Source organism: Nymphaea colorata, chromosome 6 (genome assembly GCF_008831285.2).
Source record: "Nymphaea colorata isolate Beijing-Zhang1983 chromosome 6, ASM883128v2, whole genome shotgun sequence".
Classification (NCBI taxonomy): Eukaryota; Viridiplantae; Streptophyta; class Magnoliopsida; order Nymphaeales; family Nymphaeaceae; genus Nymphaea; species Nymphaea colorata.
Genome location: NC_045143.1, coordinates 715,108 through 742,258, shown reverse-complemented (window position 1 = coordinate 742,258; position 27,151 = coordinate 715,108). Strand labels below are relative to the sequence as shown.

At 38.8% G+C, this 27,151-nt stretch overlaps 2 protein-coding genes and 1 pseudogene across 3 annotated transcripts; 1 reads left to right on the top strand and 2 right to left on the bottom strand.

The window, feature by feature from the left end:
* LOC116255460 (uncharacterized) lies at window positions 1–1,896 on the bottom strand (annotated as a pseudogene).
* A 4,191-nt stretch (window positions 1,897–6,087) lies between these two features.
* On the bottom strand, window positions 6,088–18,200 carry LOC116256729 (KRR1 small subunit processome component homolog). The gene is made up of 15 exons (XM_031633188.2): window positions 17,774–18,200; window positions 16,659–16,715; window positions 12,991–13,278; window positions 11,412–11,488; window positions 11,182–11,292; window positions 10,692–10,760; window positions 10,020–10,076; window positions 9,873–9,911; window positions 9,276–9,377; window positions 9,105–9,187; window positions 8,918–8,999; window positions 7,547–7,690; window positions 7,290–7,364; window positions 6,971–7,166; window positions 6,088–6,551 (listed from the first exon to the last, which is right to left on the bottom strand). The coding sequence occupies exons 3-14, from the start codon at window positions 13,184–13,186 to the stop codon at window positions 6,978–6,980; spliced, it is 1,224 nt and encodes a 407-aa protein (XP_031489048.1). The 5' UTR covers window positions 13,187–13,278; window positions 16,659–16,715; window positions 17,774–18,200; the 3' UTR covers window positions 6,088–6,551; window positions 6,971–6,977.
* Window positions 18,201–19,510: 1,310 nt separating this feature from the next.
* Window positions 19,511–25,663, top strand: LOC116256207 (uncharacterized). 2 transcript variants are annotated; one of them, XM_031632494.2, is made up of 7 exons: window positions 19,511–19,682; window positions 19,779–19,950; window positions 22,045–22,316; window positions 22,408–23,062; window positions 23,381–23,580; window positions 23,680–23,924; window positions 24,006–25,663. In XM_031632494.2, exons 3-7 carry the CDS (start codon window positions 22,045–22,047, stop codon window positions 24,800–24,802), a joined length of 2,169 nt encoding a protein of 722 aa, XP_031488354.1. In that variant the 5' UTR covers window positions 19,511–19,682; window positions 19,779–19,950; the 3' UTR covers window positions 24,803–25,663. The 2 variants fall into 2 exon arrangements, with proteins under 2 accessions (XP_031488354.1, XP_031488355.1); XM_031632495.2 differs by lacking the exon at window positions 19,779–19,950.
* The last annotated feature ends 1,488 nt before the right edge of the window (window positions 25,664–27,151 follow it).

Genomic DNA, 27,151 nt, shown 5'->3' with positions numbered 1-27,151 from the left:
TGGAAATGAAGAGATTCTCATGTTCAAACATTAAACTACATTGTCTTCTTTGTAAATACAAGGCAACTCCCACCCATGGGATGCTGGCAGGTGTATAAGACCACAAAAGAGAGAAAAACAACGCTAAGAATCTAATCTCAGGTTAACAGACTAAAAAGCCAGAAACTAACTGCTGTGGGCGATGATAACAACTAAACGGGCTCTTGCATTATAGAATTCCACTTTGTGTACAGATGATAAATCTCAGCCTACCTGGGTCCCCATGAAAACCATTGGAGAATAAAATGAGCATACTGTAATTCCCAATGTAATATTAAATTTTACAGGCATCATTAGATACAACGAAAAGATTAGTTTCACTGTTGAGATGTTAATGGAACATGGATTTTCTACTAACTGGTATTGTGCTTTCTGGTGGGGAAGATTGCAACGGTAGTACCTGTGAAGACCCAGATGGAGGAGGCTGAATTTGTTGGTTCTCTGTGCTTTTGTTTATGATTATGGTAATGAAAGACCCGTCTTCCTCTTTTGCTGATGGACCAGAACAACTCTTGGGGTTGTTCGCCTTCTCTTCCAGAAGACACCCAGATTTTTGGTGAATCTTCTGAGCTTCCATCAGCTTCCTGCAGAGCTTCTCCTCTGCATCCCTCAGAAACCTGAATTTCGGAGGCGGCGATGATCTCCACCTGTTGAGCTCCCCTTCTATGCTTGATTCAAAGAGTGGATTGAACCCATTCAGAAATGGGAGGTTTGGGTAATGGTAATCAGGAGTCAGAGCAACAGGAGTGAGAAATGATGGAGAGGAAAGTGGGGTAGTAAATGGCGTTTCGACGGCAACTAGAAGATCACTCAGGCTTTTTGTGCTAGACCCTCTTCTACTCCTCCCACACCTTGACCTCCCATCTTCGGATTCCATATCTTCCTTGGTTTCCTCCTTGATGGTGAAGAGAAATCTCGGTGGACCAGACAGATGGTGCAGCCTCATGATCTCAGACTCAACGCTCTCCTCCCCAAAAGGCATGAGAAGAAGGTCCTTGTTTGAGCCCGGCTGCTGGTTCTGCTCATGTAAGTTACGGGCACTAGCGTTTCTACCTGCAATACAAACTTCTTGGGGTTTACTGCAGCGGAACTCATCGAAGCACGCTTCTTCCAGCAGAAGAGATAGAGGAGCTCCTTCATTGAGCTGTTGTACTCATCCTCAATCTCCCTGTTCAGTCTCTTCTTCCACCAAAGAACATAGTAGAGCTCCGCAAGCAAAGCGAGAAAGAGACACCCAAAAACGAGGCTCAGACCAATACCCAAACTGCTCAATGACCCCATTTCTCTTCAATTTCTGTCTACAAAACCACCAAAAACAAACTACTCAAGAGAACCTCCTTTTTCTTTCCAGAACCGCACACCCATTTCACAAACACCACAGAAACGTCTCATCTTCGTGTATCGAAAACTCCCACGGTGATATATCTGCAGAACAGGCTACGCAAGCACCTCCCACAATCAACTTTCTTCAATGTTTCCAGGAACAAACTTGCCTAAAATATCTCGTCCTTACTCGGCAAATCACGGCAATATCTCTGCGAAACCCCTTTTTGTTATGTTTCTCCTCTCAAGATTTGGCCGCTCTAAAATTCTGGTGGCTGCCAGAGGAAAACCACCATGAGTGCATTTTCATGATCTCCCGGGAGTGACAGAAGGGGATTATCTTGTAGTCGATGGCCTTGATTAAGGCTAGGGGATGAGGTACCGTTGGAAAAGTCACGTCCATCGATGGCTGTTCACATGGGGCTTTAGAAAGCGAAAAATAAAAACCAAATTTCTTTTCCAAAGTAGATGACAAAAAATTCACAGAAATCTGCGTGGAGAACCAAGGAGTGACGTTTCCTTCTCTAAAATCAAAATCAGAGCTGTCTTTCCTTTTTTCTTCTCTCTCTTCCCTTTTATAATTTTTTTGACCATGCCATGCCTCTTCACCTGCCTTCACGCGTGAGTATGGATCGAGTGAAGCTGGAAAATTTGGCAGAGTTATTTTTGTCGATTAAAAAGGGATGAAATTTACGGATAATTTCTGCTTGTGGAGATACTGCTTCGTCAATGGCAGGCAATCAGAAGGGAGACAATTAAAAAAATTATTATCATTTTATCTGAAAAAGTTTCCAATACAGATAAAAGAGTTTGCAAAGTAGTAATATCTGGCCATACAACCACGCAATTTTCAAGAGATTGTGATTTTATTTGCAAGATTTGAAAAATCAATCCTGTACCAAAAATGTAAAACATGTAAAAGGCAATTAGCAATGTCATATTATTATATCATATTAATATTAACTTGATCAAAACAGTTTTCTGCTTTTTACACAAGCCATATTTTATTAGTTCCTGAATTCGTCTATCCTGCTTTGACAAATTCATTCATAATGTGCATGGATTCTAAGGTTTTAGGGCAGATTTATTTATGCATCGGTTAAAATTTTAGGATCATTTTGATGGACAAATTTGCTTTTCGGAACTATGTTTAAATTTTGTTAACATAGATACAACCTGGTGATATTAAAATTTTTAATCCTATTTTAAGTTGGAGAAATCTAGCCTCCTACCCAAGTGACGGGTGTTTCTGTTTGGTCCCTCTGATATTTTAACAATCTTAGCAGTTCAAGATTATAAAAAATTAAGGGTAGCTTATAGAAATAATGCATTCCTTATATCTCCTTTTTGTAAAAGGCATTCAAATTTAACCTCAAAGACATCTTGAAATGCTTAAATAAAAGGTTAAAATGGATTTGTACTATATATAACATATGAGAAAGTTCAACATCCGTTATTATGGATGTGCATGCAGGAGACTCTGGATGGATGAATGGTCGGATGGTTTATATATATATATATATATATATATACACAAAAGGTGCATTTGCATTGGCCAGTTGCTTGGCTATTGCTTTTTTAATGATTATGTATTACATAAATTAAATCAAATTTATAAAATGAGTTTCAACATGTGCCTCATGAAAAAGAAAAGAAAAGAAAAGGATTATCGCAACAATATCTCAGTGAGAACGAGAATTCTTTGTCTCTTCACATTTTGTCAGCCCATTATTCTTCCTTTGATTGGCTTCTTCTTCATATTTAGCTCAACCTGACCCCCAGGATCCCTGTCCTCTTTTTCCATTCAGATAAAAAAAAAAAAAAAAAAAAAAGGAAGTTACTGTTGCAGCGTTGCTTCTGAGATTAGCAGTGTGCTGTAGGAGGCCGAAAAGTTGTTTAGAAAGAACTGAAAAATGATTGCCTCCACTTTGCGCGTGCCTTGTTTAAATGGGCAAAGCATTTTCGAATCTGCAATTTGCTCTACAAAGAAGGATGGAACTGCTTCTAGAAAAGATGCATTATTCTCTCCACCAAATGATTGATCTTCTACATTATAAAGCGCCCCACTTGGAAGTATACACCATTAAATTAAGTCAACAGTATCACCAAAATTGGTGATATATGAGTTTGTATCGGCCGACAACACCTGGTTTGAATCTTTAAAATTGTATATTATTTAGTTATTTGTTTATTATTATTATTATTATTTCTAGTTAAGTTGGTGCATGTGAGGTATGGTAGATGATGAAGCAGAGGCTTAGTTGGATCCACTCTGCCATTCAAAGAAGAAGGATTGACACTTTAAGAAAGGTATAATAAGTAGATGCATAATGTCACTTCTACTTTAAGCGTTTGGTTGTTTGTTGTTTTCAAATTTTGAAAATTTTCTCCCGTCGTGAATCGATCGACGGGTCCTACAAATTTTGTACGTTCTAAAGTTCTTGCTGCGGTGGCCAATTGCTGGCAACTTTGGAGTTTGATAGGAAGCAATATCTTTTGGATCTATAGAATAAAATGCGGAGGAAATTATTGTAGATCATAGCCACGAGCAGTAAGTGGGAACTAGCTTGGATTCCAGTGCCCTCGAACATAGGGGTTCTCAAATAACCAAAAGAATTTTGTAGGCATCTCTTCCCTTTTCAGAAAGTGTTCCTGCTGATGTTTGTAACACTAATTAAATGGGTTCTCTCTTTCTGGGTGAGTCGAGGAAACCCATCGCCCAGCAGAGAGCAGAACTTACTATCCAACCCTTTGTGTCCACAGGTTACAAGGCTTCTTCCAGTATTTTGAGGTGCCGCCTCTGCTGTACTACAATCAGTGACCCTCCCCCCTTCTTTTTGTAGAACAAGAGGTTGATGCTTTCGACTACCAACTCCCACGACAAGTTGTTGCACCCAATCCCCTCAGGGACCAATGAGTTCTCGCTTTGTTGGTCCAACTTAGCACGCAACTACATAAATCGCAGTATAATTTTCACATCTTATCAAAGTAATTGGTTCTCTCTCTCTCTCATTAAATTAACTTCTTCCTAATAAGAAATTTGTAAATCGTTTATATTTGATATTTCAGTTGTCACATTATCGAGTCGCTTGTAGATATGACAGTTCATCTGGTGTTCTTAGTTCAGGCAAGCAAAAATAAGTTTCCTCTGTGGAGGTATGCAGAGCGAGGGTAGATGGAAGTGTCCACTCATGGAAGTTGTAGCTTGGTGTGGGATCTACAGTCTAAGCATTAGGGAATAGGAGCTACTTTTGTCAAGGCTGGTTTGGTTGAGAAGGGACAGCGATCGTGAAAACTTAGGAATGGTGGTGGTGGTTGAAGGCATAGATTCAGTGGAAGGTTGTTGAGGGACAGCAAATACAGTTGATCAAAGAAAGTAGCAATTGGAGGAAGGCAGACCAATTTCTGATGTTGGTCAACAAGATTCTGGAATTCAGTAGATTTTGAAAAGCAATACAGACGTTTCGTATAATTTTTTTTTTTTAAAAAAAAAAAAAAACTAGCAGAGACTTATCAATCTGCTAAATTTTGTTGCCCTCATAAAAGCAGATATTTATGCTACTTAGAACCTACTTTTCCATTTCTCCTGCTTCTGTTGGATCATTTTCTTGAACTCTGTTTCATTGACTACGATGTACATCAAAAATTAAATGTTGACCAACAATTTCTCAAATAAGCATCATTTAGTAGTGATTGCTTAGCAAACTGAACCATTGACAACAGGTGAACATAGACTGAAATTAACAGAGACTGAAAATTTCCTTGGGCTTTCGAAATCATTGTCCACCATGAGTTCCAGTCATATAATAAACGAGTTCAAGGAATAGAAAATGAGCTTATGTCAAATGTTAGACTTCATCTACATCTTTTGGACATGACCGAACATATCGTGGATGTCTCTAGCTAAACAACGATATTGCCATGACAAAAGAATTTTTTTAATGGTTACAGAATGTGACGTAATAAGAAAAAATTTTGAGAGCAATTCCGCCTTAAAAAAAAACTTCCTTCTTAAGATCAATTATAGCATGTCCGTCGACAACTTGCAGTCACAGAACGTGATGCGCCAAAGAAAAGTTCGAGAGTAATGGCAACTTAAAAAATTCACAGCATTAGGAAACTGTGGGAACAAGAATGGTCACAATGAAAAAAAATTAAAAGGTAAATAGAGATTAAAGAAACAAATGGTCCAAGGCCCCAAAAACGGCAGTGTAAGAAGAGACGGGAACTGTGACACTGTCCCATTCATTTCAAATGCATTTCAATGCGGGAATCCAATAAGGTTGAGCTCACATAATATGCAACCGAATAAATATTAGTATAGAAAGTAGGTGAGTTGTCTAATCAACATAGTTAAAGGTTTACGCAGTTAAAAAACTTTTCTTGAAAGAATGATGACTTGTATCTATAAACTTTCCATGTGACACCTTGCGAACAACCAAGTTGATTACACGGCTTATAAAACTATCCGCCTAGGTTTCTTATTTATTCAGTCCACAGAATGTCGATTTCTTTGTCCGAATTTAGATGGATGCAAGAGATGCAATAAAAGAAATGCAATACATCAAACATCCCTGATTAAATAGAGTTCAAGATCAGAAGGATTTCAACCTCTCTCTCTCTCTCTCTCTCCATATATATATACACACACACACGAGTTGTTGCCCGATACATGCAATCGTCAAGCACGATTCTGCGTCTACAGAGCAATTTTGAACCGTGCTGTAAATATAACCTTGTTTCTGCAAATCTTGTTTAGATAAAGAGCATGTAAAATTTTAAATGTACACAATGAAATATTTATCACCACCCTCACTACATTTCACTTTTGGGGCAATAAAATATTGAAAGCCCTACAATCGTTCAAACACGAGTGGGGAAAAAATGGTACCAAAAACCATCAGTCTCCACTTCAAAAATAAAACAAAAAAATCATACTAAATACGATTAATTAGGCTCGATTTCCTTTCCAAGGAAGGTGGCCGGTCCAGCAGTTCTGCTTTTTGCTTCCTCCACATTGAGGAAACCAGGAAGAACTTCAGATTTCCTTTGCACCTCAAGTGTGCTCTACTATTACTTACCAGATTATTTATCACGTCCAACTTCTATGTCTTATCGAATACAGTGGTCAAGAACAAAACTTCCATGATCAGCAGACAAAAATTCAGAATGCTGCCACATTCATGGACCTGGAATGAGCATAATTCACCAGTAAGTTGCTGCTAGAAACTATACAGTAAAAAGCACTATGCAGACCCACTTGTTGCTAATCAGCACCAAGAAAATAATAAAAGAAATTAAGAGAAACACAAACAAGAAATGAGGATGATGGGGGGTTTTGAGTCTTTCTCAATATTCATCGACATCGTCAGAGAGTTGAAACAGAAAAGAAGGGGAAAAAAATATGCAATTTTCAAGTTGAATGTTCTAAAATAAATTTATGCTTGTCCCGCCTAGGCGCAGGAGATTCCTATATGAATAAAGACTTCTGAACCCAAGAACCCCTCACCCACAACACATTAAAACACTATTCCACTACGAAAGTCGTCGCTGCACTAGGTGCAGTTTTACACTATAACAGCATGGAAAGAGGAAACATAAAAAATACCTGACACTCAAGCCTCTTCTCTCCTTTTTTTCTTTGAATGTATTTCCGGTAAAGCAATATCTTCCCCCCCATTTATATTTTCAACTGTCTTTTGTTGCGTCTTTTTCTTGTTTGAATGTTTTTCTGGTGCAACGAGGTACTCTTCTGCCTTTATATTTTCAACCATCTTTTGTTGCCGATGAGCCTTTGCCTTGGCCTTTCATCCACAAAAATTTTAAACACAAATAAAGCAAAATCAGTCATAAAACCCAAAACATGCATGTTCATAAACCATTAATCACGTCTAATAAACAATGCGGGCAACTATGCAATAATTCACCTTTAAGGATGCAGCCATTTCAGCCAACTCACTGTTGCCATTTGCAGAGGGCTTTGTAGGGTCAGAGGACATCTCCTGCACAATGGTTTTCCAGATATCTCAAAGGAAAGTAAAAGGCTCTCAAGAAAAAAATGCAGGAAAAACATATTCTGACGTAGATGGCCAAATATATGATGTGGGAGAAGAGCCGCATGGACAGTTATATCAGAGATATAAATAATTAAAAAAAACAGCAAAAAATAAGTCCAATGATGAACCTTTGGAGGAATAAATGCCTCTTCTCTCTTTCTCTTCCTTTCAGCTGTCTTCTCAGCTTGCTTTTCTTGTTTCTCCAGCCACTTCTTTCTAGATTTCTTTTCAGCTTTTAGGAAGTATTCACCACTTTCCAGTTCAAGGTCAATCTGCAACACACAACAATTCATTAGCCTGTGAACTTCAACTGCTTTTTCCTTATAAGTGCTACCAAGGAAAAACAGAAGATTCGTCTATGAGTAGCAAGCAACAGTAAGTCTACTTCATCTATTGGTGTTTTGTGGAAAAGAGGAAAAACAAAATTAAGAGTTAGAATTACTGCATGATTATGGCATTAAGCACACAAAATGAGCAGGCACGAACCTCTTCACAGCTAGTATCGCTAGAAGTTCACACAAATGAACATGTATTAAAAACTTACAGGTGAGGTTTTATGCATACACAAGCACAAGTTTGTAAACAGTTCGGTTATAAATGGTTTTCAAAATCTTTAAGACCTCTGCATGTTCTTTTAACATATCAAATGCTAAAAAATGAGAGCCTGTTTGTTCTGCTGGGTGCTAGGAAAGGATCAAAAGGAGAGGCGGGGGTGGCGCGCAGGGGAGGATGGGAGACGCGTGGTTTTCCATATCTTGGCAAGTAAAAATTCTCTTGACCCATGTTGTGGTTTTGATGTGCAAAATTGAGGGGGAAAAATGCAAAACCAGTTTCTTAGAACTGTGGAATGCAGAATTTGAGTTTTTATGCGTAACACATGTTTTGTATATATATACTTCCAAATGTCTTTTAGATTTGCTGAGTGTTGCTTTCATCCTTGTTATCCTTGTTTCATACCACCAGCCTAGTTCCAAATGAAGTCCATTATTTAGGTGCCATCTGGTGCTTTTGGCTACATAGACAGTAAACAGACAGATAAACATCCAGTTCATCCCTTAATGCTGAATCACAGAAATGGCATCCTATCTTCCATTGATTCTGCATTACTAGCACAAGAAGCACCACAAAGGTGTATATGAAGGAGGAGATTAGGCACAAGATATTACTGCTCTTAACTTAAAACTTGAAAGACAATTGGCTTACAATAAGAAGCAAAATAATCACAACCGACAGAAAAAACTAAGTTCTATAATCTGCATAAAAATTGTAATACCAGTCCAGTAACAGCTTTATGGATATCTTCCCCTAGTTTTTTTTTTTAACCTTTTTCAGCATTCAAGATCTAAAGTAGAAATCTATCAGCATAAAATGAACAACTCTACTTTTGCAGTAAGCTAATATTTATATGTGCAGTAAGTAAGTCCCAAAAGGCCATAAAGTGTTAAATCACATCACAAGAACCACTCACAAAGGACATACAAAAGAACACAATAACTAACCTTACTGGGTTGTGGAGGAGGAGGAAATGGTGTATATGGTTTCTTCTCTTTAGCCTTAACCTTCGGCCGCTTAACATTTTTCCTGGATGATGCCAGACCTAGATTATGCCAGAAGAAGCGGAGGAAAAAAGAAAAGAAAATAGTAGATGCAAAGGGAAATCAAAACATAGCACAAGGGGTACCGCACTTTTTAAATTTGGGAAGATATTTGTCCCAGTTCTCATCTGCAAGTGTGGGATTCTTTGCAAGCTCCCTCTTGATCATAAGAGTCTACCAAGAAAGCAAAAATTAACTCACATCACACACAACTTCATGAAATTTTGACTACCAAAAGTCAACGGCAAACCTCTGTACCTACCTTGATATGATATATTGGATGTATATTATTCATGCAATCTTCCACGATCTTTCTAATTTGTTTCAAGCCCTTGAATGAACCCATGGCAGCAACAGTGTATCCCTGGAGACGGATACTGTCACATAGATGCAGGTGGAGGTGCAGGATATGACACATTAATTTTATAAAGACATGCATACATGCATGGATGCAACAGACATCCATTCACCGAGACACAAACAGACAAACACACACACAGAATACAGATGGAAGTATGAAGTATGTCAAAATATAAACAACTAAAAATCCAAACAGAAAAGGACTTCAATAAACATCAAATATTTTCTATCATTTGTGCTGATTGTGTGTCTAAACCATCAAGTGAATTACACGAGCTTATTGAAGCCTGAGTTTCAGATGATCCATGCCCAGAATACAAGAGGAACTGAGCAAAACAAGTACTGTATAGGTAATGCGAGCCTGTAGAAGTACTAACATTACGTAGCTCCAGATGCAGACTTTAGTTGCACATATTAAAAGCAAAAGTTAAAACTCCATAAAGGATGCAACTGCAGATGACAAAAAGGCAAAAACATGGAACAGGTAATGATTCCAGACCTGGACCAACATATAGCAACCAGTCACCAACTCAATGGCCTGCATTTACAAAATAGAGTTCGCTCAAAATCTTCAACAAGAAAAGAAGGGCTTAACCTCAGCCCCATATAATGCCAACTGAAACAACATAATTTTAAACCAGCATACCCTCAGAGTGGTGTTGTTGCTACCCAACAGGCGTTGTCTTCTCCTGTGAAACCGTTCCTACACATTTAAATTTCATTAAACACTAAGAGCTTTAGCAAGACAAATCTCTTTTTTCCTTATTTTCCTAGTATAATGCAGTCAAATAGGGGAAAATATAAAAACTACTTAGGGTTGCAGGAGTTGATGCTTCACAGTTCACACATTAACGGCCTGCCAGATGATTCAACTAAAACAACACTGTGTTAATTAAAGTTCAATATCAATTTCTGATGAGCCATAATTTAAGAAAGAAGCAGCACCCAAGGATTTGTTCAGCTCAATGGCACAGAGAGAAGGGCACTGCACATCAGAGCGTAAGGATGACTGTAAGCAACAAATTTAATAGGTAGCAAGGATCTAGTTCAGATCTTTTAGTTGTATGCCATCCTACATCCAACGCAAAATGTTTTCAGCCACATCAGCATCATTACAACAAGGTGCACCAACCAATGCAAGCAATGGACATGCAAGGACCACCACCCTATACTTCATATGTAAACAAACATCTACCAGCCATAAGCAGGGAAAGTCTTATGCTTGGATTTAAGAATTTGCCTGTACGGAAAGTATGGAAGGCTGGAAACGCATGTGTGAACACGTATCAAGGGTATTAGATGAAAAGGAAGACAATACCTTATTGCGAATAATGTTGCCAATCTGTATTATGTCACATTGCATTTCATCATCCAATATTTTAATTGCCTACAACCAAAATTTGAATGGACATGAATTTCTCGCCTTCATATTCAAAAAGCATGTTAAGATACAGAAGTTCACAGAGAAAAGGAAGACAAAAAAAAAATTACAAAAAAACAAAAGAGATATTGAACATGTATTCTACCACATTCAACCACCTCCTTTATCTGAAATGCATTCAAATGCCTGTTTGACATAAAAATTATTATTTTTTGTTTCCCTCCTCTAAAATACAGCTTTTGGACAATGTTATGAATGACAAAACCACTTTGCTTGACCAAATTAGAAAGCAACTAATCATTACAGTGCCAAACTTTCTTTTGAAACAAAAACCTTAGTGCAGATTCAAACACAACTCCGAAGACTTATTTTGGATAGCTTCTGACACAACAAAATATGTATAAAGCCAAATGTTAAATCTACATGCCTGAGGTGCAGGGACACTACGAGCCAAAAGTCGTAAAAGATCCCTAGCCTTTACAATGACATATGGGTCCCTCGTCTTCCGAGTTGTGGAAACGCTCATGGTACCCTCAACCTGTCAACAAATGAGCTAATCTGTAATCAGAACCAACAGCAACCTTATCATAGAAGTGCAACCATATGCCCCAGTACATTAACTGTACTATGCAGCAAACATGCCCAAAATATTCTTACCAAGTTAAGCTCACATGCAACACCATACTCTTTAAGTGCCTGCTTCACAATATGCCATGCTTCTTGCAAATACTTTTCTGAAACAAAATAACCACAAGTATGAGCAGTGAGGAACATATGTTCAGCTATAACATCAACTCATTTTACAAGTGCAAAGTCATGCTTGACAAGTCCAATGCACACAGAACAATAAATAGGGCAATTTCTTGCATCATCAATTATGCATATACCAAAAGTGGTAAGAATGTCATCTTCATAACACTTTTTTTCTGTTAAGCAAAATCTGAAAAGTAGCTTTATGCCATTCCAAAAGGTCCTACCAATTTGGTCCAAATTCAGTCTGACATGGCGTGACAGCAGCTCAAGATGAGATTCCGTTAAGCAACATCTCTTCATTAAAATGAATATATACATAGTATATACATACCCAAGGTCTGCAAAGGTTACATGTCTACACATTCCTCTTACACAATTACCATCAGTCTTGACCTGCTAAAACATAGATGAAACCTACACAGATGGAAAAATTTGATGCTGAACATCGTATCCTTGTATTGACAAATTCATGCTACTAAAGATGTCATAAGTCATAACCCCGGCCTGCTGAAAAAAATTAATCCTGATAACACCAAGTTCACAAAACCTTGTAGAAGCCTGTGCCAAGTTTCATAATAGAACCACACAAGCAATCCCCTCTCCTTCTACTAATAAGGCATCTGAGTGCACACCTCTCTTCAAAAGAGTGAAAGTAGAGGCTAGCTTTACGTAAGCGTTTTACAAGATATCTAAACTTATCAACCACTTGAGAGAGAGCACATTGAAGTGCTCGCCAGTGGCCATGAAAAACCAGGTAATACCATTTACCACTGCCTACAGGTGGATAATAAGCAGATATCTTCCCAAACATGGCAGATATTAAGACCATGTATTTAAGTTCATATGACAATTACTAGTCATAGTCACAAATATTGTTTAAGGGTTTTAAACAACAAGGTAGGCATGTTTTCCTCAGGCATAATACAGCAGAGTCGTTTTTCTCGGCAAAATCTCGAGAAACTTTAAAACAATTAAAAAAATATCTTAAAAACAAAATGCAAAAATAAAAATGTGGTAATAAAAAAATGTAAAAAACGCAACAAATGTCAAAAAAATAAAACTATATATATCAAGTGAAAAAACGCAAAAAAGTGAAAAAATGAGAAATATGAAAAAATGTGAAAAAACGTGTTTTCATGTTTTTTTTGTTCATTTTGGCATCTTTTTCAAGAAGACTTGGTATTTTCCCTTTTTTGGCTGATGTTTTTTTTTTTTGAAGAAATGTGATATTTGTGACTATGCTCGTCACAAATGAGATATATGTAACCAAGTTTATAGGAGAATTGACAAGAGTCATTTCAGTGCATGTTATGCACAAATGTTCCAGACCCAAGATTCATCAATCCACGCTAGATTTGGTTCCAGCAACCATCCCAGCATTAATGATTTCAGTTATCATGATCGTACCAATGGCAGCATCGGCAAGCAAATATGACAAGTTAAATAACAAAAACAGGACCCAGTGCAACAGATTAACATATACCTCTGTAACTTGGAAACTTTACGGAGAAGGTGCTAGTCTCAAGCATGCCGCCCTCATTCCAAGAGGGGTCAAACTTCTCAATCTTCCAGTGGTCGACGGAAGGGTCATCCCATGGCTTGGGTTTGTCATGCTTCCCCTTGTGCTTTGGCTTCCTTTGTTCCCTTTCCTCTCCATCACTGATGAGGCCCTCAGCCATTGCCCCCTCCTGCTCTCTCTCCCTCTTTAACTCTTCAGTTTCCCTCCAGGCCAATGTTGTAAAATGTGATGAGGTGAAGAAAGGCGTTCAGCCTATCATAAAGCAAAGCATTAGGGCATCAACTTCAAGATCAAATTTGTAAGATATATTATATCCACAATGGTAATGAAAATTTTGAAAAAGTACAGCTAAAATACCACGTAAAAACACATCAAACTCGTATTGATCAGGTTTCACATAAACATGAACATGTAAACCATAATCAATTTATATTCACAATATAATGAAATCCACAATCACAAAATAATAGTGAAAACAACTCCAACAAATGTGGGGTCGTCCCTAAATCGACATGCCCCAACAATACCTTCTACATGAAGGTCATCTCTTGTCAAATGACCTCTCCTAACAATACCTTCTACACACAGTTCAGTTGCAAAATCAAGTTGTATTCATAATGTAAATAAGCTAGAACCACAATCACGAAATCATAACGAAAATAACTCAAACATATGGGTGGTGATCCTCAAATCAACCTGCTCTAGCCACATCCTATATATGCAAATTTTTTTTGTAGAAATGACCTATCCCAACAATACTTTCTAGGTCTACTTAAATTTCACAGTTAAAATTTTGCCTTCAGTATGTATGTTTTCCAAATATTTCATTTGTTTGAGGGGGAAAAAAGAACAAGAAAAAGGGAGGCCAACTTAAGTCGATTTGTGTGAACTTTTGAATTATACAGAAATTTCAAGTATGTTGTGGCAATACTTGTGGCAACCACATATCATTAGAGGACTGCAGCAATACAACTAGAAATTATACACTAAGTTACATAAAGGAACTACAGTTAACACCCTATAAAATCGGCAAATAATTAGGTTAGAAACAAATTGTCTAAACACAAACTAAACTAGAGCAACCTATTCTACTCAGCTGATGAAAATTTAAAACTTAAAATAAAATTCAAGACTAACTATTAACCAAGGACCCGACCTCAACCTAAATCAATCTGTGACCTATCCTATTCCTCCACAGAAGAAACAGAATCATCGCCCCAAAATGCAGCAGATTACAGAGTTTAGACACAACCAACTCCTTTGCATAAACCTGTTGCTTAAACTCATATTCTCGTGATGATTAAGGCAACCGCCACAAGAATGGAAGCAAACTGAACTCAAACGTGCAAAAAACCCTCAATGAAAAGCTTCTAAAAGCCACGCCAAATGCAACAATAAAAAAATATTGAGGCATGAAACAATTGAAAAAACAAATAAATCAACGGGAAACTGACAGTATATCAGGCAGCCCTAAATCGAGAGAGGGAGAGAGACAAGGGCTGCCGGCCGGCCATTGCTGACCGGAAGCCATCGTTCGCAACAGAGAGACAGGTAGGACTGAAAGAGGGAGGGAGAGAGAGAGAGAGAGAGGAACAATATAGAGAGAGAGAGGGGCGAGGGCGGATGGCAGGACATTTCTGGACAGCTGCCCTCAATAGAGAGAGAGGGAAACCTGTTTAGCGGCCACCAGTACTGCAGTTATGGAAGAGAGAGGGCCACGGAGCTAAGTAGACTTCGAATGAACCGACCCTTCAGCGGTGACTTCGGCGAACCTATCATCCGGCGGTGAGAAAAGGAAAGGAGAGGGTTTCATGGGTTAAGCAGACTGGTACAGAGCCAGAGAAGAAAGAGAAAAGGACTATATATATATAATTTCTTCGTTCGTTCCATGAAAATATTCGGCAAACAAGAAGCGTTCGATTTTTCTAATCAAACAGCTATTGTTGGTCATTCCAAGAGACAGAATGGATGAGCTGGGACGGGGTTGTCGTCACAGCCCCCCCTGGGTCGGCATGCATGACTGCTGGCCATGGGCAGCGAGAGAGACAGAGAGCGCAGCCACCCATGGCCTGCGAGAAAGATTGGGGGGCGCGGCCGGCCATGGGCCGCGAGAGACAGAGAGAGAAGGTGCTGCTCGGCCACCGCATCCGGCTCAGGCTGGCCACGGGTGGTGGCTGTGGGCAGATAGAGAGAGAAAGAAAAAGGGGATACGAGCTTACCTGTGGATGATGAAAACACTTCCGATGTCACTGACGACGACGATTGGCAGAGGCACGACTCTCGCAGCAGGGGACGGTTGGAGAGGGAGAAAGAGAGGCGGGAAATGAAGCCCCGCACTGATTGATGGGGCAATGAGAAGTCCGATTCTTTTAATCGGACGGTTCTCTTAAGTGGCACGTTGCGGTTAGGACAAGGACGTCCGACAGAAATGCTCCCTCTCTTGGTGCATACTTGCTCTTTTTAGACTTTATGATTTGCAATTCAAAGAAGTCTAGTAACTATTAGGCCCCGTTTGATGGCAAAGAAGAATTTAACGTGGTAAATTTACCATGGTAAATTCTTTTGGAAAAATTTACATGATGAAATTTCTCCCTCTTCCAATATGAGGCTCTGTTTGATTGAAGGGTAGAATTTAACGTGGTAAAATTAACCATGTTTGATGCACAGATAGTTTTTTGCAGGGTAAAATTAACCTTGTTTAATGCACAATGTAGAAAATTTGAGAGACTTTCTTTGGGACTGTTAGTAGTAGTTGTTTTTTTTTTTTTTTCTTCTTCTCCCCAATTTCATGTGGGAACAAATTGAAAGATAATATTCTAAAACAACAAAATGTTGAGGTTTACACCTACGCATTAAGCATGCAGTACCAAAAAAATTTAAGGTACAAAAAAAAGTAACACAGTTAGAACCATGACATCCACGAGTTCAATGTAGTTGACCAAATAGAAGTTAGAACCATAACACAGTTAAACATGTATGAAAGTTATAAAACATTAACAAAAGCCTGTATTCCCATCCAAAATATAAGTTTAATGAGTACATATCCAACAAAGAAAACAGGTAATCACAAAAGAAGTCAAAAAGGGCTGCTAACACATCAATGGTCAACTCAATTAAGTCAAAAAGGTAAGAAGCAATGAAATGATGCACTTGCAATTATAGAGATAAAATTTGCTATGAAAAACAAATGCAGCAAACAATACAACAAATAACAAGGCAAGGCATCAAGAACTATAACAACTTGAAAACTTCATATATTTACAGCGTCTAAGAACTGAGACATTGTACATAGTATATACAGACTGACAGAAGGATGGTGTTGGTTGTGGCGCTTCTAGTTGTTGCCCATTCATGACAATCATCAAAGTCATCCTTTAACTTCAGACTTTCGGCATTATGGCAATTACATATGTGCAGCCAGATAGTAGAGTAGAGAGGACATTTGATGAACAACTTAGCCAGCCATGAGAAATCAGATAGAAAACATTCTCAAGGTGTAAGCACAAGTGCACATAGCATTAAGAAATTATGCATTGGCTCTCAAAATCAAAGAGCAAGAAACTACAATTCTCCATCAGTGCCACAATTTCGACTGCAAATTAATTCAAACAACTGCATGAATGTAAACTCACCTTAAATGCAGGCTCTGGCTCTTCTTGCCCGGGTTTGTCAGAAATTTCCAACACCCACTACAAGCAGGAAAAGCAAGCATTAGTCTTAAGTCCTAAAAGATGCTCCAAGTTGCCAAGAACAGTAACAACGTTGAGAATTTTTCTGAAAAATTATTTTTCTTGAGCAAAATCTTGGAACTGAAACAATTAAGATAGATACAAACAGAAAAGATATGAAATGAAGAGCCTTCAACTAATTTTCTTGCAAATATATTGACAAAAAATTCAACATAGTTATTAATATTTAAAAAAATTAAAACAAACAAAAACTAAAAGCGCATTTCAAGTATTTCTTATAAAAAGGAAAATAAGACATAAAATAACGATACCAACCCAATAACATTTTTCTTGACAATATTTTAAAATATTAGGATCCCTATCAAAAATGTTTAATGCTGTTTTTGGCAATAAAAATAATATCTTCCAAAATAGCATTGGTATTTGTGAATATGTTGCTAACAGGCAAAAGAAGATATACAGTAATAAAATTGGAAGCACCAATTTTTAGTTGAGATGCAGACGAAGTATAAGAAAAGAATATCAACAGATGCATTAGTCCAATTTCTACGATGCAGTTCTTTTCTAGCAAAGAATATTCATAGCATTATGGAAGGAAAGTTTTTGATTAAGATCACTAAGGAACAAACAGAAGGCAAGCATTTGCAATCGACCAATAGTAACATCAGGAATGGCATGTATGAAAGACAACTTTTATTTGTACCTATTTACATCCACTTATTAATCCAGCCACAATTTGATGCACGTAAACCATCAATAAGCAAAACATAGGCCCTCTTCTTCTTCTTGACAATTTTTACTTAAGACCCTACTTCTTCTTCTTCTTTCTCTTAAGTTGAGTTGTCCCATGCATATAACAATAAATAAGCAAAATGATCTTTTTCTTTCCCTGGTCATGTTCTACTTTTCAGGCGCTTCCTAGGTAGAAAAACGGAAAAACCATCCCATTTGTCCGTTTCATGTTCTAGCCCTAATATCATTGTAAAATTCAACAGAAACAGAGGTAGCTGAAGTAAACACAGATAGCTGTTACCAGTGAATGAGAAATCGCCACATACCTTAGTAAAGGAGTAGCCAAGAGGGAAGAACAGAAATTTCCTGTTGAAGATGGTGCCTGAGGTCCTGCGTCTGAATGAAGATAGAGCGACAGAGGAGAGGAACGAGAGAGCAAGAGAGCAAGAGAGGAGAGGAACGAGAGACCGATAGAGGAGAGGGGAAGAGGCGACGGAGGGGAAAGAGGCAGCGAGAGAGGAGAGGCTCTGAGAGCGGACAGGAACGAGAGACCGAGAGAGGAGAGGGGAAGAGGCGACGGAGGGGAAAGACAAGAGAAAACGGGGGATAGGACGGAGAGAGCGAGAGAGGAGAGGCTCTGCGAGAAGAACGACAGACAGAGAGAGGAGAAGGGAAGAGGCGAAGGAGGGGAAAGAGGAGAAAACACCGGGTTTTTTTTTAGAGCCCTAACGGCTCTCGAAGAAATCCATGGCAAAAAGTCCGAGCTCTCAGCTCTCAAACATTTTACCGGGTGAAATTTAACCGGCTTACAACGAGTTCGCGTTCGATGCACTCAACAGTTACCGAGTAAAATTTACCGCAGCCGTACAGTTTTGTGAAAATCACCTCAAGAAAATAGGCTTTGTGAAAACCATGCTTTTCAATCATTTTTTTTAAATCTACTTTGTAAGTTTAGATGACAAGTCAAACAGTAAGTTCTTCTTTTAAAACCCCCAGTTTATGTTTGGAATGAGTTTCTCATAATGTGTCGATCAGCTCACTCAATAAGCTTCCTTGTTTAGTCATTCGTTGAGCTTTTTATTCTTTGTAGTTTCATTCATCGCTCATGATTGTGCATATTAAACAGCTGCGTGTAAGATGGCGATAGATATGAAATGAAATTTCAATTCATGTGGTCGTATTTGGTTGCAGAGACTTGTATCCAATTGCTAGTTGGAGATTCTCCTTTACAATAAAATGACATTTACTAATAAGCGATAAGCAATCGGACGAAACAAATTGCGATAACATAACTGCATGATTCGTTTATAATACACTTAACATATCATGGTATGTTAAGAACTCGAACTTCCAAAGTGTACAAATATTTGATGTAGAAGAACACTTGAGTGAATCTGAATTTAAATTGGAATTTAATCTCAGTTGGATGTTTAGATCAAACTGGATCGAAAACTAAATCCAATTGACTGACATTTATCAAATACGAATCCAATCTGTTATTCTAATTGAATGCTTAGTTTTTATTCACATATGACCCTTTCGAGGCACTTTGGTCGGATACTAATCAGTTCTATTGACATCTTTACTTATTATTATTAAGAGGGCGTTTGATTACTCCAAATTTTAAATCCATGGATTTGATGTATATATGAGTTTTTATACATGCTTCCATGCTAGATGTGGTAAAAAATCTGTCATAAAATTATTGATCTCATGTTGGGCATAATATCCACACTAAAATTAATTGATTTATTTTTATACAGTTTTCACTTACTTTCAAACTATTTTTTTTTAATAATTAAGTCGAAACGAAGTTAAATAAAAGCCATGCGTGATGGTGAAAACAAAACTAAAACGTGAACGTTGAAACGACTCATTTTTTGAAAAGTTTTTTAACACGACATGATATAAGTTGAACCTGATTCATAAGAGGTAAAAAAAGAAAACCTAAAGACAAATGAAGCTCGTATGGGAACCATTCGACCTGTGCGGCGCTTTATGACATTATGGTGAAAAATCTGGGAGCTAATTAGATGTTTTCTACGCCTCGTTCCGGAATTGTGGAGTTCCGTCGTCTCGCGCTACGCAGGTCCTCCTCGACCCTGTCGTATATCTCTCGCGCGAACGGCTCATCCTGCTATGTACCTCTCACCGCCGCCGCCGCTGGCAGCTTATGCGAGTTGTTCAGGTCTCTCTCTTTGTGCTAACGCCAAATAGCAGCCATCATCCAAGGAGGTAAGCCTGCGACTGAGGCAAGACGATTTCATCTTGCGCAAGCCTTCATTTTCATGAATGCGTGACTGAGTTTTAGGGTTTCGTTGTGCTTTAAAGGCTTTAATGATTTGAGAACAAAGAGGGAAACGAAGGGGGAAGCAAGGGACCTAGACATTAGATTGGCCTGGACTGCCCTTTGCTGAGCAGGTCGTGGACTTCTGCATGCTAAACGAGGGTACTTTCATCGTTGTTGTGGGAGCAATCCTGCAAACTAGTCTCTGGTAAACAGGTCGGTGGACGAGTTGTATCTTTTTCTTGCATTCTCTAAATGGGCTGGTTGGTTTTACATCTAGTTATCTGGAGCTACAGATACCTCATTAATAGCGTCTTTTGTATGCAAACTGTTCACCAAATAATTTTTAGTAAATGTGTACGTGTGACCCTTTCCCCACTTTTCCCTTCTACTCATAATAAATAGTTCAAACATCCCTATTGTTGGTGCTGCACGTGTGAAATTGATACTTCATGCTGCAAGTGAGAAATTGATGCTTCTGGCTGCCTAGTGTCCATCTACGGTCTGGTGAAACAGGTAAACTTGTTATAGTTTCAATAGGATATCCCTTCAAAATGGCATATCTCATGTTCTTTTGGGCCGGTCCATGTGACACATTCTCTAAAGCCAGATATGATATTGCGTGCAATAGAACTTTTGAAAGATATGGTACAATATAAAATCTCAGATCGGCTGAAGTGGTGCAAAAAAGTTGCATCCAAACCAGTTAAATACACACATAATATGCAGATTAGAGGTTTTGATACCGGAAAAAGAGGTGCATCCGTACCAGTGAACTTGAATTTGTCCACCTAATCTCACTACAGAGGGCAGTTACCAGCTAGCTCCAGCTTTGAAGAATGCCCTCCAAAAATCTCCTTCACGTTCTCACAAAATTTCATTACACTGTACAAACATTCGCAGCTTCTCTTTATTTTTCTTAGTACTGTCACTGCATTCGCCACCCCGCGAGCTTTTTGCTAATTGCTATCAAAATTTTCTCATTACGAAATTGTTTACTGGGTACCTCCTGATTGAATTTTTTGGGTTCCTGCATAATTTGGTTCACTATGGCAGTTCCTTGTTTGTATAATCGCATTGCCTGTTCATCCACCATCCATCTTCCCAAGCTCATGTGGTGTACTAGTTGGTCATCTTCTATCTTCGACATAGATGGAATAGAATACATAGTCCTTAAGTAAATGCTTGCAACAGCTAGTTTTCTACCGAGATAAACTATAAAACCCTTCAAAGCTATATAACTTGTCCATGCTAGCAAATTTGAGCATTGTCATGGAAGAAATGCATAGTAGAGAATGCAGGCAAAACAATCAGTTCATCGCTTCAATCATGTTTTGACATACAAGAACCTTGGGGGTATTTGAGGTACCGAATCATGATGAATATTCCTTGTTCCATTTTTCTGTTATGTTTGATGGCCGGAAGTTTTCAATCCAGATTTAAAATTATCAATTGTTATTGTTTGATGAAACATGCATTGAATTTTTTTTTTCGGTTTTGGGTTACCATTAGATCCCACAACTTCTTAGTTCTCATCGATATTTGCTGAGCCATATTATTCCATTACGGTTGGCCTTTCTTTTTGACAGCTGAGCATTGCCAATATTGGGTTTATTGTACCACTGTTGGGATTAAATAGGCATATCTTTTTGTCATTCTTGCAGGAATTCAGCATCAATTTTTCGCTTTGTTTTGGGTTAGGTTGCTATTGGATTTTCTGAGGCTTATGGCTGGTGAAGAGGACACGGAATATCATCTTTTTTTTTTGTGAATTTCTTGTACTTGGATTTTTATTTATGGAGAACAAACTTAAAGCTGGAACCATTGGCTAAAATTTGAAACAAAGTTCGGTCCTCTGATGATTGTTTGTGGTTAACAAAAAAAAAATCTAGCTCACAGCCAACAACCCAGGAAAAAATCTTCACTGTCTAGAGGTTCTCTGAAGGACAATCTCCTCTACCTGAAACAGAAAATATCAATATTAGTTTTTAGTGTTGTCCACCGCTGCAGCATTCACAAACAGATTGCAAGTGAAACTGCAATGATTAAACCAAACCATTTTAAGGCCACTCCAGTTCTGTAACTGTTGAAAGATCTTCTTATGGGTACTGGATATGGTGTAACTTTTGGTGCTAACAGCAGTCATCATATATTAGTTAAGAAAGGGTCCCTCAGTAAGCCAACTTTACTTTCGTCCATGACACCAAGTCATCCTTGGAATTGGTTCATCTATGTTTTTCACTTGTTTATCATTTTGTGTCATGAGGTGTCCATTGATGCTCATTGGTGTTGTTTTATTTCCTGACTCAGATGGCTAGATGGGACGACATTCTCACACTTCCTATACAAGACCCACCGACCTTAGATTTCTCTGCTGCTGATCTTGTCTGGTCTAATGTGGATGGGTGGAAGCAGGAGGTAGACAGGGTTGCACGCATTCCCTTCTCTAGAGTGGATGACTTCGTGAGGGGAGAATCCTCCAATTCTGAATGTCCAACTAGGTTTCATGTTGAAGCTAGAAGGAGAAGACCAAAAGATGCAGTCTTGAAACCAAGGGTTGATGCATATCTTGAGTACATCCTGTAAGTATTTGGACTTACTATTGCTGCTTTTCACTTCTATCAACGGACTTTAGTTATAGCTTCAAGAGAGATGTTAAACACAATGTTTCAGGTATTGGTGTTCATTTGGCCCAGATGATTATAGAAAAGGTGGGGTTTCCCGGCCCAGCAGAAGGAATTTTGTGAAACATAAGAAGAAGACAGTTGGGCGACCAAATATCAAGAGAGGCTGTGTTTGCCACTTCATTGTGAAGAAATTAGTAGATGACCCATCAGTTGCACTTATCATTTATAACAAGCGGAGGCATGTTGATGTGAAAGGCTTACCTTGTCATGGTCCGTTGGATGTAAAAGCTGTTGGTACTCGTGCAATGTTTGCTCCCGACTTCTCTGAGGACCTCCGTCTTCGTATTGTTTCCTTATTGCATGTTGGTGTGCCTGTTGAGAGCATAATGCAGAGGCACTCAGAGATGGTAGAGAAGCAAGGAGGCCCACGTAACCGAGATGACCTGCTTACCCATCGCCATGTTCGTACATTGGAGAGAAATGTTAGGCGTTCTACTTTTAAATTTGATGCAGACGATACAGTTAGTGTGGGAATGTGGGTCCAGTGTCATCAGAACTGTGTTTTCTTCTATGAAGATTTTTCTGAGACGGGACCTTTTGTTTTGGGCCTTCAGTCAGAGTGGCAGCTTCAACAGATGATTCAGTTTGGTAATCACGGCCTTATCGTATACAATTCAAGATTTGGGATGAACAAGCTGAAGGTTTTCTTCCTGTTGTGATTTTCTTGTTATCTCTTTTTTGGTAATCTTTTACCTCAATGAAGCGCCTTTGAACAAGGGTGACTGCAAATGGCCTCTTGAGTTTGGCGGGAGCAAGTTTTAGCATGCAGTAGACTGTCCAAGTTGAGACTTAGATTGAGCTGTTAAATTGTGGTTGTTTGTATGTTTTCGAGTTGCTAGTGGATATTATCGGCTTTTACGGACTCATTTACAATCTTCCATGCCTTGAATTTAATTTGTAGCACATGAATTTGAATATGCATGATAATGCTGTAACTATGGTTTTCATCCTTTGTGCAGTATGCTCTCCACAGTCTTCTTGTCTTCAACAAAGAAAAAGTTCTAATCCCTATTGCCTGGATTATAACAACACGCTTTGCCACTGTTGATTCATACAAGTGGATCAGGGCTCTCTACAACAGGGTTCATGCGAAGGATCAAATGTGGAAATTGGCTGGGTTTATAATTGATGATCCAACTACTGATATCCCGACAATCAAGTAGTCCTGCAGTTTCCTTGTTCATCGTTTTATTGCTTAACAATTATTTTTGTCTCTTAGAATCTTGTCTGCTAACTGTTTTTTCATCTACTTACACAGAGAGGTGTTTCAGTGCTCTATTTTGGTTTCCTTTTGGCGTGTTCGACATGCATGGCACAAAAACCTCAACAAAATGTGCTCAGAAACTGAAACGCAGGTTGAGATATTTAAACGGTTGGGACAGGCAATTTATAGGCTACGCGGGAGACATAGTTGTGATGAATCTTTCCAGGAGTTTCTAGAGGACTTTATTGACAGCACTGGCTTCTTGGAATACTTCACCTCCACATGGTTGCCCAGAATTGGTTGGTGGCATTCCTTCTGTAGATTCTCATTGCTTGAGGAATTTCCGTTTCTTAATTTTTTCTGTGACTGATTTTTGATAGGGACGTGGGTTGAAGCACTCAAGAGCTTCCCATTCTCAAGTCAGGAGGCTTGTGCTGCAATGGAAAACTACCACTACAGGTTGAAACTTAGATTATTAAATGAAAAACAAACAAATGTGTACCAACGTGCTGATTGGTTGGCTGATAAATTAGCAACAAAGGTGCATTCTTACTTCTGGCTTGATGAGTATGCTGGGCGGAATGATTTCGTTCGATACAAGAAACTCGAATGGGAGAGCGGCCTAACATCTTGGCGGGAAGCATTGTTAATTCCAGATTCTGCTGTTGTCCTCGAAGATGGATATGCAAAAATAATCAATCAGAGTGACCACGAAAGTGTCCATGTAGTTCTTAATCCTGGTTCTGAATATGCATTGTGTGATTGTGATTGGTCAAGAATGGGCAACCTCTGTAAGCATGTTATCAAGGTTGCAAAAGTTTGTCGCCATCTAGTATCTACGGCACCATCAATCAGTCTTTCCTGTTACAAGCACACTTTGAATAATGTGCTTTACCGTCCACCACATGACTCTCTTATCCTGGATCATGCTGTTTCCTTAGCTGTCAATGTACAAACACAATTGAATGTTAGGGATTATCAAGCACATGGCAAAGTAACCCTCACCAAACTCGAAACTGGTATACAAGCTGATGAGGTTGGATCCGTCAATGATGTGATGGAGATTGGAGAGAGAGACTTGGCAGAAGAGGACCAGCAAATCCTAACTGAGAAAGAAAATAATGGGAATGGCATCTCCAAAACAGGCAGCAAGGTTGGTGATGCTAATATTAGGTAACTGGATGGTCACTCATTTCTTGAAGGTGTCGACAAAACAAATGCTAGTCTGGCCAACAGTATGGTGTTAGATTGAAATCAAAGTTGCCAAGTTGGTCTAACTGAGACGGTGATTCATGATAAGAACATCGAATCTTTGGTTTCTATAGATGTTGGACCTGAAAACGACAAAGAGGAACGACTGGTTCTTTAGATGCTGGAGATGGAGCTTTCTATCAATCCTGCTGGGAGGTCTAACGCTATCTGCAAGATGCTGCTGGAGATGTGCTCAACAATGGATTTGCGAAGGAAACTTGTGGCAATACAGACACCGTGAAGTGACCATTAACCTTGTGTTCATGCTTGAGGAAGCTGGTAACTGAGATGGATAACATTTTAACTAATAGTGTTGACTTAAATGCTCATGATGCAGACAGATTAGGTGCGGCACAATTGGCAGATGGACATCGGAGTTCCAACAGCCGAGTAGAAAAATCAGGTCCTGAAGAAATGATTGCTGGCAATGTAAAGGATGGAGGGGATGCGTCTTCTAAAGCTGAGAAAGCTTGTGATAGCCTAATCGTTGTTGGTGGAGTACTAGATGCGGGCTTTCTGTGGCTACTGATAAGAATTCCGAGGATATGGTTTCTTGACATGTATGGTGGAATTTGTGTCTGCTGTAAAATTCTCTCTCTGTTCCTCTCTCTTTTGGTCAGGGGCCTACAGGTCTAAGATCAAGTGGTGATAACCTGACAATAACTAGTACTATATATGTTCTTGCGGATGTGGACTCTGATGTCATGCTCGGAAAAGCTTGGTTGTGTAACAATAGTATCAAGTTCCAGTGCAATTCTTCGGCATTAGCTAATTTATGAACTTTTCATGGGATCGTGTTACCAACTTGTTGCCCTGAACCATAAGAAAGAGACTCTCTCTCTCTCTCTCTCTCTCTCTTCCCTCAGTGGGCCAACAACTGTTGGTGGAATTCGACTTTCCTCTTTACCACAAAGTCATGCAGCTTGCCGAATTAACCAAACCAAGCATATGTTTTAAAAGGAAATCCTCTTTTGAGGAATAATCACAAATTAAATGTTGTTATTGCCGACCCATGCATTTACAGCATGTTCATTAGAGCAAAATACTTACTTTTTCCAATTCCTTCACTTGAATATTTCTTGGAGTCGGTAATGAACCCAAAACAAATTTGTATAGATCTGATGTGTTCAAGATGTTAAAACTTGTCCATTTAACATGATATATGAAATAGGCTTATCATGACAATAATGTTTTATTTTGAAATGTCGGTGGAGTACTTATTCCAAGGTTGATGTGCAATTTTCCTAAACAACATAACTAATTACTTGTGAAAATAATCAAGCACTGGTATCGACATATAAAGCCACTTCTTCTCATATAATGTACATATCCAATCAAAAGAAACAAGTTTAAGAAAGGCGAAATTAGTTTTCCAGGAGCAAAAATAAAATCTGTCACCAACACAAAGCTAAGATTTAGTTGCTTAACGGAAAGTAAGCCACAACAAGTCCATTTAGAAAGAATTAAGTCACTCGATGATGGACGACTACAATTGCTCCTTTACTTGGAACGACAGGTTCCCTAGGTTGCACTACGGGCATGCTCAAATAGAGACCAATATAGATGGCTTAACAGGCAGCCATTGCCTTGTCGAACTATCTGACAGATGCATCCATGATCCACCACAATGAAGAAGTTCAGAGAAGAAGAAGTAAAATGGAAGCCAGCATAGCTTTTTTCTGTAGTGCAAACTTAGCAATGAAGGGACAAGGCTCCACTAACCTCAAAGTTCACTGGTAGTTGGCTTATCTCACTCTCTGTGTGCGTTGAGATATCGAACGACTGTTGCAAGCTAAAAGATTCTGTCCGTTGATTGTTAAGCTTTTATAAAATCTCAACCACACACTTAAATCATACAATTTCTTTATCGATCCATAATGTTGTAGATGCGAAGATCACATTCATGCAGCGGATTTTAAAAACTTGCGTGTTCTTTCACCTAAAGAATACCATAAGATGGATCGGTCGAGGTTCGTTTGTTGAGGCAGGATCAACGTTCAAGTTAGTAGAATCTAAGTTGCGTGTGCGATTAACACAAATTTAGAAGAACGAGGGTCGCTAAGATTTTGAGTAGAAAGCCACGGTTACTGTTGGGCATTGAAGATGAGGAAATCATATCCCTTCATTGACTACGCCATTGTTGCAGGGGAAAGGGAGGAGGGATGGACGTGCACGATGCCTGCAACAGAGTCTGCCACATTCTTTTTCTCCTACTAGTTTCCTAGAACGAACGACCGCCATTCCTTTTAGTTCTATAAAGCTTGGAAACGACATT

Excerpts from the sequence above, each read along its gene's own strand:
- LOC116256729 (XM_031633188.2), bottom strand. The coding sequence starts at position 13,186 with ATGGCTGAGGGCCTCATCAGTGATGGAGAGGAAAGGGAACAAAGGAAG. Across the intron at positions 9,188-9,275 it reads ATCCAATATATCATATCAAG|ACTCTTATGATCAAGAGGGA; the intron begins GTAGGTACAGAG and ends CTTTCTTGGTAG. Across the intron at positions 7,691-8,917 it reads CTCCTCCACAACCCAGTAAG|ATTGACCTTGAACTGGAAAG; the intron begins GTTAGTTATTGT and ends TGTGTGTTGCAG.
- LOC116256207 (XM_031632495.2), top strand. The coding sequence starts at position 22,045 with ATGGCTAGATGGGACGACATTCTCACACTTCCTATACAAGACCCACCG. Across the intron at positions 22,317-22,407 it reads GCATATCTTGAGTACATCCT|GTATTGGTGTTCATTTGGCC; the intron begins GTAAGTATTTGG and ends ACAATGTTTCAG. Across the intron at positions 23,581-23,679 it reads ACTGATATCCCGACAATCAA|AGAGGTGTTTCAGTGCTCTA; the intron begins GTAGTCCTGCAG and ends CTACTTACACAG.